The sequence below is a fragment of the Scyliorhinus canicula genome, chromosome 11 (assembly GCF_902713615.1).
Source record: "Scyliorhinus canicula chromosome 11, sScyCan1.1, whole genome shotgun sequence".
Taxonomy (NCBI): Eukaryota; Metazoa; Chordata; class Chondrichthyes; order Carcharhiniformes; family Scyliorhinidae; genus Scyliorhinus; species Scyliorhinus canicula.
The window spans coordinates 106,246,107-106,261,384 of NC_052156.1; the positions used below are offsets into that span (position 1 = coordinate 106,246,107).

A 15,278-nucleotide genomic window follows, 5' to 3' on the forward strand; every position below is an offset into this window, starting at 1 on the left:
CTGTATCCCCCCCTCTGTACATTCATATACTGCAATATATATTTAAAAATTGCATTTGTGTAGCACTTTTCATGACCTCAGGACATCCCACCATAGCCAAGGAATTACATTTTGAAGTGTGTTTCCAGAAATTGTGAAAGAAATGTAACAATTTGAGAGGCAGAGAAAAGTGAGAGAGTAAACGTGAGGAGAAAGCCATGAGGTACCATCACTAAGGTGCATGAGAGGCTTATAGAGAAGGAAAAGAAAGTGATAAACCAAAAGACAGAGAGAAGGATGCAGAATGAATGAAAAGCTGCAAAGTGGAGCAACAGTTACCGAAGAAAAGTATAACTTGTTTCGCCCATGAGAAAAGTGATGATCAATGCCACAGGTGGTCGAACAAGATGTTGTTTATCTCACGCACATATGGCCCAGTCCAAAGTGACATGGTTCATCTTGGCTTCAAAACCACTCTGAGGATTGGGGGGTGGGGGGAGGGGGGGGAATAAAAAAGATACAGCGCAGATATTTTATCCTGGATTCCTCTGATCTGCGACCACAGTTTTTATCTGCTCATTCTAATCTTGAAAACCATTGATCTCTAAGTGATCTCAGACTATGTTTACCGAATAGCAATTCAGGTTTAAGTGGGAAGAACCGCACGCCAGAAAGAAGAAAGGAAGACGCGCTTTTATGTAATGTTTTCCGTGACCTCAGGACGTCCCAATGCACCCTAAAGCCAGCCAAGTACTTTTTGAAGTGCAATTTGCTGTTGAATGTTGGGAAACACAGCAGCCAATTTTCACAGTAATAAACCATGAATTACTGGGTGTAATAATCCTGCTTTTAAACAGTATGTCTGCTTGACTGGCCATTAGAAACCTCACAGTAGAACTCCGGGTCCAGAAAGAATTCTGTTTTGAGTTGCTTTTAATAAAAGAAGACAAGTTGCATTGCCTGGTTTTGTTTTAATAGAATATTTTGTGTTTTTTTTTTTTGCAACAAAACAGAACAATGCTTCGAAACTTTTACTTTCCATCATGGAAAGTAGACATGACAGTGAAAACGCAGAAAGAATTCTCTACAACATGCGGCCTAAAGAATTGGTAAGAACCTGAAACGTTAATCCTGGAAGATTCCATGATTTGCTGACCTCTCTCCCATCAACCACAGCTTCTGAAAGGCTCTTCTTCCCTCGAATGACAATGTCTAATTGTTGCTGTGTTGCGAGACCGCACCCTGCATTCCTGCCGTCTCCCAGCTTCACAAAATTCTCGTGGAATCGGGCCATCTTCTCCATGGCTCACGGCCCCTCAGAGGAGCCATGAACCCTAGCCTGGATTTGGGATTGAATAGAAAGGTATGGCAAAAGACCTTGCCCATGCCCCTTTATGCCAGCTCGTACCACTCCCACCCATCCCCATGGCTCCTCATAACCTCCATGCCAACTCATGGCAGTTCTATGCCCATTCATCTAGTTGCACTATGTATAGAACTAATGAACCCTATGATAAACTGAGACAGTTTAGAAAATGCCCATTCATAATTTTTTGAAAATATCTGGGGCTCTCTGCTCGCTGACTCCGAAATCACGTTCAGAGACAGGGCAGAGAATCCATTTTGGCATCGAAATCGGGAGCGGCGCTGGTATTTTCAATTCTCCGCCACCCGAAAATCGGCATACTCATGGAGTATGCCACGCCGAGTATCCACCGCCTCAGGCCATTGCCTGAGGCTCGCCCCGCGATGCTCCGTTGCTAACCGGCCGAATTCCTGACGGCGTGGCTTACATGTGCTCACACCATCCGGGATCCTCGCATGGCAGCTTCCGACTCGGTTAGGGGCCGCCACAGTCGGGGAGGGCCGATCGGTGGGCGGGGGGGGGCTTCATTCAGAGTTGCAGGCAATGTGGCAGGGTTGTCCGGGGCGTGCAAGCGGCAGATACGGGGCACTACTTTGGAGGTCCAGATCAACGGGCTGAGCCCGCCATGGAGCACAGTGGTGCCGCTGCAGGCCGCCACCGTGCACGGCCACTGACCTGGAAGTGCTGGGGGCTGTATCGGCAGCGAGAGCTGCAACTCTACGACGGCTCCCTGCTAGCCCCCAGCAAAACGGGGAATCTGTGGCCTTTTGACACACAGTTTTCCTGGTGTAAAAGACCACAGTTTTCACGACGGCGTGGGGACTTAGTCTCCAAAATGGAGAATCCAGTCCACGTTGTTCCTGCAACCCCATAAAAGTGTAATCAACCAAACTATTAAAACGTCAACAGCAGAAGCTTTACACACTTGACACCTCTTAATCTTGCATAAATAAGTATTAAACCATTGACAAAAGAGATCACACGAAAGAAAAGTTACAATAACCTCAAGGAGATGTCAATCAAATAAAATCAACTTTTCTCTGCATTTGTGTTGTGGTAAAACCTGAGAGATCCAGTATGCAAAATCTTTATTCGAACATGTGCTGAAAGGATCAATCCTGATTGCATTTCCAAGGATCGCTGCCTAAAGGATTTCTGTGTCTCAATTTTATAGTCTTTGGTTCTCGCGTAGCAAAACACTCTTGGTTACTGCCCCCATCACCGGTATTGCCTTAACACATACTCAAGATTGGGGTACTTCATTCTGCAGAGGTGTTCCTTGTATCTCAGCAGCTTCAACATCTGGCCTCAACAGGACCTCACCTGTGCCAGGGGCTTACTCCCAGACTGTTTCCTTATCTCCTTAACACCTTATTCACCCAAGCCGTGAATGCCATTAGGTTTGCAGCTTGTGCTTCTTAGCTGCTTCCCACAATATTGTCTATATTTCCCATCATGCTGAGAAGAGCTCACGCGCGTCCACTTTTAAAACTTTTAATGCTCATCTTAATATCGATCTTTTTTTGAATTTAAAGTACCCAATTCTTTTTATTCCAATTAAGGGGCAATTTAGCGTGGCCAATGCACCTACCCTGCACATCTTTGGGATTGTAGGGGTGAGACCCATGCAGGCACAGGGAGAATGTGCAAACCCAAACGGACAGTGATCCGGGGCTGGGATCGTACCCGGGTCCTCAGCACCGTGAGCCAGCAGTGCTAACCACTGCGCCACCGTATCGCCCATTAATATCAATCTTAATATCAAATTATTTCAATTGCCCCACTTCAAATTGTGTAAACAATTTCACTTATGAAAGTCTGGTGTCTCAGCCAAGCATACATAATGAGGATTGGCTGAGAACCTAGAAGTGAAACATTTGCTTAATTGACAGTTTGATCTTGTACTAAGATATTTTTTCTTACCTCTTTTGTTAATGGGTTAATGTTTATTTACACAGGATAAATAGGTGACGAGTGCTCCTGTTATTTATACTTTGCTTGATTGATGCTATTATAGGCTGTGGCAATAATAGTTTTCAGAAATTTATGAATGGATGCCATGGTTGCAATGGAGTTCATTGGTTCTGTACAGAGTGTATACTGAGTAAATAAGCATGGAAGTACTATGAGTTGGCATGGAGTGTGAAATCATAGAATCCCTACAGTGCATAAGGAGGCTATTCGGCCCATCTGCACCAACCCTCCGAAAGAGCACCATACCTAGGTCCACTCCCCGCCCTATCCTCTAACCCCATCTGAAGTTTTGGACAAGTTTTTAGGGGCTGGTTTAGCACAGTGGGCTAATTAGCTGGCTTGTAATGCAGAACAATGCCAGCAGCGCAGGTTCAATTCCCGTACCAGCCTCCCCGAACAGGCGCCGGAATGTGGCGACTAGGGGATTTTCACAGTAACTTCATTGAAGCCTGCTTGTGACCATAAGCAATTATTATTATTATTATTGTTACGAATGGACAATTTAGCATGGCTAATCCACCTAATCTGCACATCTATGGACTGTGGGAGGAATTTGGAGCACCCGGCAAGCAGACACCGGGTGAAAGTACAAATTTCACACTAGACAGTCACCCAGGATCAGAATCGAAGCTGGGTCCCTGATGTTGTGTGCAACACTAACTATAGTACCACCATACTTCCCATGCGGATTGGGGTGGCTGGTGGTCATGAGTTGGCATGGGATATGGAGGCTGCATGGCAAGTGGGCTGGTGTGGTATGGGGTGAGGGTTAGAAGGCCTAAAATATAAGCCAATGACTGGGACAAAATCCCAGAGAACCAAGGCAGGTCTATTACCCAGCCTGCCTTGGTACTCGTCCACCCTTGATGTCGACTCTGATCTGTATGCAGGCATGGCAAGCAGTATTCTATCCAGCCCCCAATTCCTGAGATTTCATTTCCTCGTGAGGTAGGTCTGTCGGGTTGGGAAATTTTCTGATTTGAAATCCTGGGCCTTCAATGCTGTGAAAATGAATGGGTTTTGAATGAGTTAAAAACTTGTCCTATATTTTTGTCAGATCATTAATAAAAAGCACGTATTTCAAATCTTTTCCAAAGCTATTTCTCAGAAATGAGCTTTGAAAAACATCACGACACTGCCTGGGTTTAATCAGTTTAGCCTGAACACCTGGAGCAGTGAGCTTAAGTTTCAGAGTTTCACGTTACAGTGCTATGAGCAACTTCTCTAAGTAATTTCTCTCCATGACTAGAAACAGTTGAACAGATGCCAGTTATACTACTCGTCCATATTGCTGGAACATGGAAGTCACTCCAGACAAGAGACATGTGGTGTAACTGTACCTCTAATGCCTTTGAATGTTGAGGACCTCGTATCTGCACTTGTCAAAGTTTTGCCTCACATTCTGAAGAATTTAGACCTCATTAAATTGTGGGCAATTTCAGATGCAGGATTTTTTTGGAGCACAAAGTAATAAAATCAGACACCTTTCAACCTCAGAAAGATTGATAAGTTTGGACCGATGCAAAATGTTAGGAATGAGAGGGAAACGCATTTGTATAACCAAGAAAGAACTCTCGAGTCATTGAGAGGTTGATGCCTGGAATGTCTGTGGGATTTCCTCTGGCTGTGATTTCAGTGGAGGGATGGTGATTACTGTGGTGGAATGGTACAAACAGTTGAGCTTTAAATTAATGAGCCACCCGAATTATAGCCAGAGAACAACAAACCCTGAAGGGATTTTCTACTTCAAAGTATGCATCTTTGAGATGTGCAGAGTAATTTAATGATCTGGGGCGGGATTCTCCGACCCGGCATGAATCCCGCCCCGCCGTCCGCCAAATTCTCCGGCACTGAAGATTTGGCAGGGGCGGGAATCGCGCCGCGCCGGTCGGCGGCCTCTCGCAGCGGCTACCCCGGCGATTCTCTGACCCGTGATGGGCCGAAGTCCCGCTGGTTCTTTGCCAGTCCCGCCGGCATAGATCAGACTAGGGCCCTTACCGGCCGGACCTGGTGGCGTGGGCAGGCTCCAGGGTCCGGGGGGCGCAGGACGATCTGGCCCCGGCGGGTGCCCCCACGGTGGCCTGACCCGCGATTGGGGCCCACCGATCCGCGGGCGGGCCTGTGCCGTGGGGGCACTCTTTTCCTACGCGTCGGCCGTGTCAGCCTCCGCGATGCCGACGCGTAGGTGACCCGCCCACGCATGCGCGGGGATGACGTCAGCAGCCGCTGACGCTTCCGCGCATGCGCGGACTCTCGCCGGCCAGCGGAGTCCCTTCGGCTCTGGCTGGCGGGGCGCCAAAGGCCTTCCACACCAGCCGGCGGGGCACAAACCACTCCGGCGCCGGCCTAGCCCCTGAAGGTGTGGAGGATTCCGCACCTTTGGGGCGGGCCGACGCCGGAGTGGTTCACGCCACTCCGTCCCGCCAGGACCCCCCGCCCCGCCAGGTACAGGAGAATCCCGCCCCTGATATCCACAATGTGGGTCCTTTTAAAACATATTTTTTCATGGGATGTGGGCGTGGTTGGCAAGGCTAGAGATTGTTGCTCATCCCTAATTGCCAAGGCCATTTCAGAATTCTGCTGAGAGTTAACTACATTGCTGTGGGTCGGGTGTGGTATACAAGGCAGGCCAAGTAAGGACATCTGATTTCCTTCCCTAAATGATATTGGTGAACCAGATGGGTTTTTACAATAATTGATAGTAGTTGTCATGGTCACCATTACTGAGACTAGCTTAATAATTCCAGATTTTATTAATTGAATTTAAATTCCACCAGCTGCCATGGTGGGATTTCAACCTGTGGTCCCAGGGCATTCGTTTTTCAAAAAAAAAAGGATGCCATTCAGTCCATTGAGGATGCACCAACCCTCTGAAAGAGTGCCCTTAGTAGGCCCACTCCCCCATCCTATCCCCGTAACCCCACCTAACCAGCACATCTTTGGATACTTAAGACTGAATTTTAGCATGGCCAATACAACTAACCTGCACATTTTCAGACTGTGGGAGGGAACCGGAACATCCGGAGGAAGCCCATGCAGACACGGGGAGAACATGCAAACTCCATACAGTCACCCAAGGCGGGAATTGAACCTGGGTCCCTGGCACTGTGAGGCAGCCGTGCAAGCACTGTGCCACCATGCCTGGGGCCACTAGATTACTAGTCCAGAGATATTGCCGCAACTCCATTATCTCCCTTTAATTTAGGAACCCAGGGTACATTTCCTCATTTCCATAATGGAACCTGAAGCTCCCAGATTCTGGGACTCAGTATTAGGTCTCCCACTTTCATACAGAGTAGATCTAGTGCCTATTTTGGGGATAAGTAAACAATGCACACTTTTTTGTCCTTGCCTAATATAGTGGATGGGGCATTTTTGGTTAGAAATGTGTGCATGTTTCCTGTCCACCATTTTGGAGCCTCAGCCATCCGCATATCAGAATTCACTGCGGTTCTCTCGGTCAGGGAAATTAGCCAGGCTTCCCTACTGCTGATCTCTACCCACTGCCCAACTGAAATACTCACTTTGCGTCATGCCTGAAGCTGCTTGGCATTCGATGCCAAAGGTAGTTTTATAACAACACATCTTCCCATACTCTGGATGCTGATATACAACCAGAGGGACCTTTCTATGATTGATTCACCCAGAGCTGACTAACTTTTCTTTTGAAGGTCGATGTCATAAAGACGGCTTACAATCAAGGTGAAGAGGTCGATAACGATGAGAATTCAGAGGAGAACATCTCTCCAAAGGATGTTGGCCATAATATTTATATTTTGGCCCATCAGGTACATTGATTCATCACATATTTGCATATGAATTTTCCTCTGCTATGTATCGGTTTGAGCACTTGGGGCATATCTCCGTGATCGATTCAAGTAACACTGTCAAATGCCAACTTTTGGTTGCTTCTGGCAGCTCACGGACACACGGATATACTGCTGTTTTACAACATCAGCATGTCCCACAACACTGCTCCATCTCTGAAATATTTTTGAAGAATAATCATTGCAGGCGTGAGCTTGCACAGGCCAAACTTCCACTAATTGAAACGTGTGTTAACTACACAGCCAGGTTTAGTTGCTGGTTGAAGGGTAAATATTGACCTGGAGAAATCTTGAACTTGTGTCATGCAATCTTTTAAATGCCCCAGCCAATATTTATCCCTCCATCAACATCACTAACACCCGATTATTTGGTCATTATCTAATTGCTATTCGCTCTACACAAACTGGGTGCAGTGTTTCCTATGTTACAGTAATGACTTCAATTCATCAGCTGCACAGCACTTTGGGACATGTTCTGTTTGGGAAGGTGCTGCATTTATGGAAGGCTCCGTTTTTTTCACCTGGAAGGGCAGGCAGGCCTCTGTTTAACATCTCACCTGAAAGTCAGCAGCCCCAGTCAGTACAGAACTCATTCATCACTGCACTTTGTGTTTGAGTCACTTCAGCAGGACTCCTCAGTGCAGCGAGAGATCGGGATGTCATTTTTTAAATGGTGTCCCAATCGGGAGATCCCACATTCGGGATCTATCTAGTTCGCCACGCCTCACAAAATCTAACACTTCTCATGATGCAGTGATGTGAATCCCCCCTGGCCTGATCACTGTCGCTCAAAAATTGCCAGCTTGGCACCTTGGCAGTGCTAGGTTGGCACCCAGGTGGCACTGCCAGGGTGCCCAGGTGGCATTAGCTGTTGCCAGGATGTCACCTTGCCCAGAGAGCAAAAGATTCCCACGTATGCAGTTCTGTCTGGTCCCTGTTTGTGGAGACCAGTACTGAACAGCACTTGCCCGAAGTCTTCAAGGCGAGGAAGTTAGATCCCATGCCTTGGAACACATATTAGAGTGAGACTAGCTGTCTCACTGTAATATGCAGATTTTCCAGAAAGCTTTCCTGCCCATAATGGTCAGGATTCACATTGCTGCATCTCATGAGAAGTGTTAGATCTCGTGAGGCGTGGCGAACCAGATAGATCCCGAATGTGGGATCTCCCGGCATCGACCGGTCGTGTTGCATCGCACTGCCTTTTAAGCGCAACGCGACAGGTAGATCCTGCCTATATTGTTTGTATTCCACTGAATTGTTTTGTCATTTGAAAGTTCTTTGGAAAATATTTATTTTTTAAAAACTGTCTTGAGGGCGACTGGCATGAGCTGCACGGCATCAATTTCATGCGAAGCTTCAGGAATATTTTGTGCACGCCGATTCTCGTTTTCCACCTGCGACGTTTTAACATTTGGTTTGCATTAATATTTACTGTTGTGCCAATGGGTTTTTGACATGATTTCAAGTTAGCTTTACCATTTCTCTATCTGTTTTCCTGTTGAACGCTGTTTTTTTTTGTCCATCAAGAGTTTATCATTCTGTTGCGTTCAAAAAAAAAATGTCTTGTGGTCCCCTGCTCAACATTCAAAGGTTTGTGGCAGCTGTTGTAAATAATGATGTCCTTCTCATTCAGTGCCAAAGTATCACCTTCCTTTGATAAGAAACGTGACACCAGACCCTCTCCATAGTTAGTGCGAACGGTTACTTTTCAGCATAATTTTTAAAGCAATTTTTTAATTCCTACTTGGAAATGCCAACATCACTGGCAAGGTTGGCATTTGTTGCCCATCCCAAGTTGCCCTGGGAGGTCGTGGTGAGACACCTTGAACCGCTGATCATAGTTTGATACAACTGAGTGGCTTTTTAGCATCTACAGAAAGCCATTAGGAGTCACGTAAAGCCTAGAGGGAGGGCGTTAGGGCAGCATGTTTCCTCCCTGGAAAGTGAACTAGTTGTGCTTCTATGACAATCTGACCAGCTTCATGGTCATTTTTACTGTCTTTAATTCTAAATTCAAATTCCCCAGTTGCCGTGCTGAGAATTAAACTTGGTGTTCTCTGGATCCTTGGTCCAGTAACCTAACCGCTACACCAACCTACCCCGAACACTACGGTGCAAGGACTGCTGAAATAAGGATCCTGCACTTACGTTGCACCTTTTGCATCTCCAGCCATCTCAAAGCATTTCTCTGCCCATGAAATACTTTTGACAGGTAGTCGTGGTTGTTTTGAAGGTAAACACTGCTATGTTCTGTGTTATGGCCGTGGTACAGGTGCACACAGAATATCTAGTTCTTTGACTCGTAAGATAATTTATTAACAAGATCCAACACGTGGAAAGATAACTGCCGAACTATAATCCAAACGGTAACTGATAATTTAATTCTCCTGGAGCTACTTCGAATGCGACTGCCCTCTAGCACGACTCACGACTGACTCCCGGATCTCTCCAGCCACATGGTGGATCTCTATCGTCACCTGCTGGTCGGAGGTTGTACCGCTCACTATGTACATTGATGTGTGCTTGCATATCACCACAAACACCAGCTGCCAATTTATACCCAGTAAGATTCCACAAACTGCAATGAAGGGGCCAACCAATCGAGTGTGGTTTCATTGGTTTTGGCTGACAGAGGAATGTTGGCCTCTGCTCCTCTTTGAATAGATGTCATGGGGGCCTTTTATGTTCAGCTGGGCAGGCGGATGTGGCCTGGGGCTTCCAGTCAAGGGCCTTGGTTTAAGGCTTCATCCATCAGACAGTGCATCCCATAATGCAGTCCTCCCTCAGCATCACACCAAGATGTCAGCCTAGATTAAAACACGCGACATGTTTGCAAAGAGCTTTTGTCATTGTATAGTAACCGACTGTATTTTGAGCCTCGCAATCACGTTTAGAGGCAGGACATTGGTTTTGACACGGTGTTGATATCATTCTGTTCTTTTCCAGCTTTCACAACACAACAAAGAACTGCAACTAAAGCTCAAACCAGACTCTGATCCACAGGACAAGGGCAGTGAATCGTTAAAACATTATGCTAATAACACCGCACAGATTGAGGTACGCTGTCAGTATTGGAATCACCCTCTTTGACATTCTCTCAATGGATTGCTTTCATGAAGGGTGTTAATCAAAAGAGCAAATTGAGGTCTGTAGCTGGTGGGATGCCAGACAAACAAGTGGAAATATCAATTCCTCCGTGTTTAGAATTACAGTAATTTAAAAGAAATGGCCTCTTGTCTGGAACAGGAATATTTAATTTATTCTGCCAAAGAATTCATAACATTAATTTTCACAGGATGCTCGCAAGTGCCCAGTTATATTCAGGTGTTCACTGCTTCCCCTGCAGAACTCCATTTTGCTTTGATCTCACCATTAGAATTGTACAGCACTGAAGGAGACCATTCGGCTCAACATGTCTGTGTCGGCCACAATCTATTTAATCCCGCTCCCCTGCTCTTTCCCTGTAGCTCTGCGCATTTCTTCCCTACAAGTATCTGTCCAGTCCTCTTTGGAATCTCACTGTTGAATCATCTCTGCCAGCCTCTTGGGAAGTGTGTTCCAGATCATAACTACTGACTGCATGATGATAAAATCTCCTCAACTCCCCATAGATTATTTTCGCTAACTATCTGTCTCCTGTCGTTACTGAGCTGCCTGCCAATGGAAGTAGTTTCTCCACATCTATCGGAACCATCCACAACTTCGAACATCTTGATTAAATCTTCCTTAACCTCTGCTGCTTGGAGGAGAACAACCTTCTGCTAATGTAATTTCTGTGCGTCTCTCTAGTTTTATCAATATCTTGAAATGGAGGCACTGACATCAGTAACTGTTAGTGTGCGGAGATCTTCCTCCTGTCCCTGGCTGTTGGCAGGGCGCCTGCTATAACAGGACGGTCCTCAGCACAGTGAAACAAGGAGCTGGAGTGGAGACAAGTAGAATTTGACACAGAAATCACATAAAGAGATGTTTTATTCCTTCATAGGGTTCGCCGGCAAGGCCAGCATTTGTTGCCCTTGAACTGAGTGGCTTGCTTGGCCATTTCAGAAGAAGGTTCTGGAGCTGCCAGAATTAGTGAACCAGTTGGTTTCAACATAGTTGTCACGAGCTTTCAATTCCAGATTTTATCAATTGAATTTAAATTCCACCAGTTGCCGAGGTGGGATTTGAGCCTGTGTCTCCTGCACACCTGGATTACGAGTCCAGTGACATTACCACTACACATTGCTCTTTAGAGCGGAAGAGGTTGGTTTTAAGGAGTATTTTAAAGGTGGAAAGGGAGGTGTAAAGGAGGAGATCTGTAACTAGGAAATTCCCAAGTTGAGGATCGAGGAAGTTGAATGCAACGCCTGCGATGAAATGAAAATGAAAATCGCTTATTGTCACGAGTAGACTTCAATGAAGTTACTGTGAAAAGCCCCTAGTCGCCACATTCCGGTGCCTGTCCGGGGAGGCTGGTACGGGAATCGAACCGTGCTGCTGGCCTGCTTGGTGTGCTTTAAAAGCTAGCGGTTTAGCCTTGTTGCAGCAAATTAAGTGAGTGAAGCCCAGGAGGCGGAATTGGAGGAGTGCAGCTGTCGTGGTGTGGATTAGAGATGAGGAGGGTTTAAGGCCACGGTATCTTTGAAAACTCAGACTCTGACACATGGTGGCGCTGCTTAACCAGGGGGGTCTGTGAGCACTGGGGTAATGGGTGAAAAGGGACTTGGTGTGAACCAGAGGGCCCAGGCAGCGAACTTCTGGATGAGCGCAAGTTTGTGGATGGTGGGAGACAAGAATGTGTTCTGTCAGGAAGGGAACCCGCGAATGTCTGACCCTGTAGAGCAGAGGAATCCTGCTCTTCCTTGGGGCAGAGTTTGGATGGAATGTTATCCAGTGGGATTGGGATTTAGGATGAAACTGAAATTCAGACTCCTGGACATACTGCCGACCACATTTCCTCTTTGATATTTATTGATGACCTGGACTTGGGCACACAGAGGATCATTTCAAAGTTTGATGATGACATGAAACTTGGATATATAATAAACAATGAGGAAGTTAGTAACAGACTTTATGAGGATATAGACAGACCAGTGAAATGCACAGACGTGGCAGCTGAAATTCAACACTCATAAATATTAAGTGATCCATTTTGTTCAGAAGAATAAGGAGAGGCAAGAGGGGAGATAGTGGGGTAGCAGTAATGTCACTGGACGAGTAATCCAAGGGTCCAGGCTAATCCTTTGGGGACTTGGGTTCAAATCCCACCATGGCAGCTGGTGGAATTATAATTCAATTAATAAAATCTGGAATATAAAGCTAGTCTCAATAATGGTGACCATGATACTTTCATTGATTGTTGTAAAAACCCATCTGGTTCACTAATACTCTTTAGGGGAGGAAATCTGCCGTCCTTACCCAGTTTGGCCTACATGTGACTCCAGGCCCACAGCAATATGGTTGACTCTTAATTTCCCTCCAAAAATAGGAGGAGGTCGGAATACTTCCGGCTATACCGAGGGACCAGGCAGGGTTGCCCCTTGTCCCCCTTGTTGTTTGCACTGGCAATCGAGCCGCTGGCGATGGCACTGAGAGATTCAGAGAGGTGGAGAGGCTTGGTGCAAGGTGGAGAGGAACATAGGGTGTCGTTGTATGCCGACGACCTGTTACTGTATGTGGCGGACCCGGTGGGAGGGATGCCGGGAGTGATGGAGTTACTAGCTGAGTTTGGGACCTTCTCAGGTTATAAATTAAACTTAGGCAAGAGCGAGGTGTTTGTGGTGCACCCTGGAGACCAGGAGGAAGGAATTGGTAGGCTCCAGCTTAGGCGGGCAGGGGAGAGCTTTAGGTACCTGGGGGTGCAAGTGGCCAGGGACTGGGGGACTCTCCACAAGCATAACTTTACCAGACTGGTAGATCAGATGGAGGAGGAGTTCAGGAGGTGGGACATGCTGCCATTGTCGTTGGCGGGGAGGGTGCAGTCCGTCAAAATGACAGTGCTTCCGAGGTTCTTGTTCCTTTTTCAGTGCCTGCCCATATTTATCCCCAGGGCCTTCTTTAAGAGAAGGCAGTATCTTCTTTAAGGCAGTATTCTGAGCTTTGTGTGGGCACATGGGACTCTGAGAGTGAGGAGGGTGTTCCTGGAGCGAGGAAGGGATAGAGGCAGGCTGGCGCTGCCCAACCTTCTGAGGTACTATTGGGCAGCCAATGTGTCAATGGTGCGTAAATGGGTGATGGAGGGGGGAGGGGCGGCGTGGAAAAGAATGGAGATGGCGCCATGTAGAGGTACGAGCCTGGGTGCCATGGTAACGGCACCGTTGCCGCTCTCCCCCAAGAGGGTTACCACGAGCCCGGTGGTGGCAGCGACCCTAAGAATTTGGGGACAGTGGAGACGACATCGGGGGGAAACAGGGGGCTCGATGGAGGCTCCACTGGGTGGCAACCATCGGTTCATCCCGGGGAACACGGATGGGGGATTCAGGGGATGGCAAAGGGCGGGCATCAGCAAACTGAGGGACCTGTTTATTGGCGGGAGGTTTGCGGGCCTGGGGGAACTGGAAGATAAATTTGGCCTTCCCCAGGGGAACATGGTCAGATACCTGCAGGTAAAGGCGTTTGCTAGGCGACAGGTAGAGGGATTCCCTTTGCTGCCCTCGCAGGGGACGATGGACAGAGTGCTTTCGGGGGTGTGGGTAGGAGAGTGGAAGGTGTCTGACATCTATAAGGTAATGCAGGAGGTGGAGGAGTCGTCAGTGGAGGAGCTGAAGGCTAAATGGGAGGAGGAACTCGGGGAGCAGATGGAGGACGGGACTTGGGTGGAGGCCTTGGAGAGAGTCAACTCTTCCTCCTCATGTGCGAGGCTTAGTCTCATCCAATTTAAGGTGCTGCACCGGGCCCACATGTCCGGGACTAGGATGAGTAGGTTCTTCGGGGGTGAGGACAGGTGCACCAGATGTTCGGGGAGTCCTGCGAACCACGCCCATATGTTCTGGGCATGCCCAGCACTGGAAGAATTCTGGAAGGGGGTGGCGGGGACGGTGTCGAGGGTGGTTGGATCCAGGGTCAAACCAGGGTGGGGACTCGCGATTTTTGGGGTTGGGGTGGAGCCGGGAGTGCAGGAGGCGAAAGAGGCCGGAGTCCTGGCCTTTGCGTCCCTAGTAGCCCGTCGAAGGATTCTGTTACAATGGAAGGATGCAAGGCCCCCAAGCGTGGAGACCTGGATCAGTGACATGGCGGGATTTATAAAATTGGAAAAGGTCAAATTTGCCCTGAGAGGATCAATACAAGGGTTCTATAAACGATGGCAGCCTTTTCTGGACTTCCTGGCTCAGAGATAGGTAACTGGGTCAATAGCAGCAGCAACCCGGCCGGTGGGGGGGGGGTGCGCATTATTGTAGTGTTTATTCTGTAACTTTATAGCGTGTTAATTTGCGTTGTTGTTAAAATGCTGGGTTGTTCGTGGGGATGGGGCGAATGTATATGATTGTTAATATCATTGTTATTTTCGGTATTTTACTAAGGTGCGTTATTGTTGTATAAAATCAAAATTTCTCAATAAAAATTATTTAAAAAAAAAAAAAATTTCCCTCCAAAAGTGGCCGAGCAAAATACTCAGTTCAATGGTATTAGGGATGGGCAACACATCCATGTCCCATGAAAGATTAAGTTTAAAAATATATAAATTTTATAAGGAACAGGGAGTTCCAAGGTTTTTGCCAAACCCTTTATGAAACACTGGTTAGACTCCGCTGGAGTATGGTGTCCTACTCTGGACATTTTGGGCGGGATTATCCCAGCCCTGGGTCGGGCCGGAGAATCCCCGTGAACGGGCCAAGCCGCTCCGATGCCGGCACGCGATTCTCTGCAGAGCGGAGAATTGGCGCCGGCGTGGTTGACGCGGCGCCGGTTGCGGGCTGCTCTACGCGGCCGGCCCGCCGATTCTCCGGCCCGGATGGGCCGAGCGGCCATAAAGAAAAGAGCTGGTGGAATTGAAATTGAATTAATAAATCTGTTAATTTAAAAACTAGCCTCCGTAATGGTGACCATATAACCAGCATCGATTGTTGTAAAAACCCATTAGGTTCATTTAATATCTTTTAGGGTTCTTCCGTCCTTACCTGGTCTTGTCTACGTGTGACACCAGACAC

The 15,278-nt window shown here is 47.4% G+C and overlaps 1 protein-coding gene across 2 annotated transcripts in view; it reads left to right on the forward strand.

The window, feature by feature from the left end:
• The window catches only part of LOC119973251 (inositol 1,4,5-trisphosphate receptor type 2-like), a 169,581-nt gene that overhangs the window by 103,429 nt on the left and 50,874 nt on the right, over positions 1-15,278 (forward strand). For both annotated transcript variants that reach the window (XM_038810980.1, XM_038810981.1), the window contains exons 34-36: positions 993-1,088; positions 6,991-7,107; positions 10,096-10,206. In XM_038810980.1, coding sequence (XP_038666908.1) covers positions 993-1,088; positions 6,991-7,107; positions 10,096-10,206 — 324 coding nt within the window. The remainder of the gene's footprint in view (positions 1-992; positions 1,089-6,990; positions 7,108-10,095; positions 10,207-15,278) is intronic.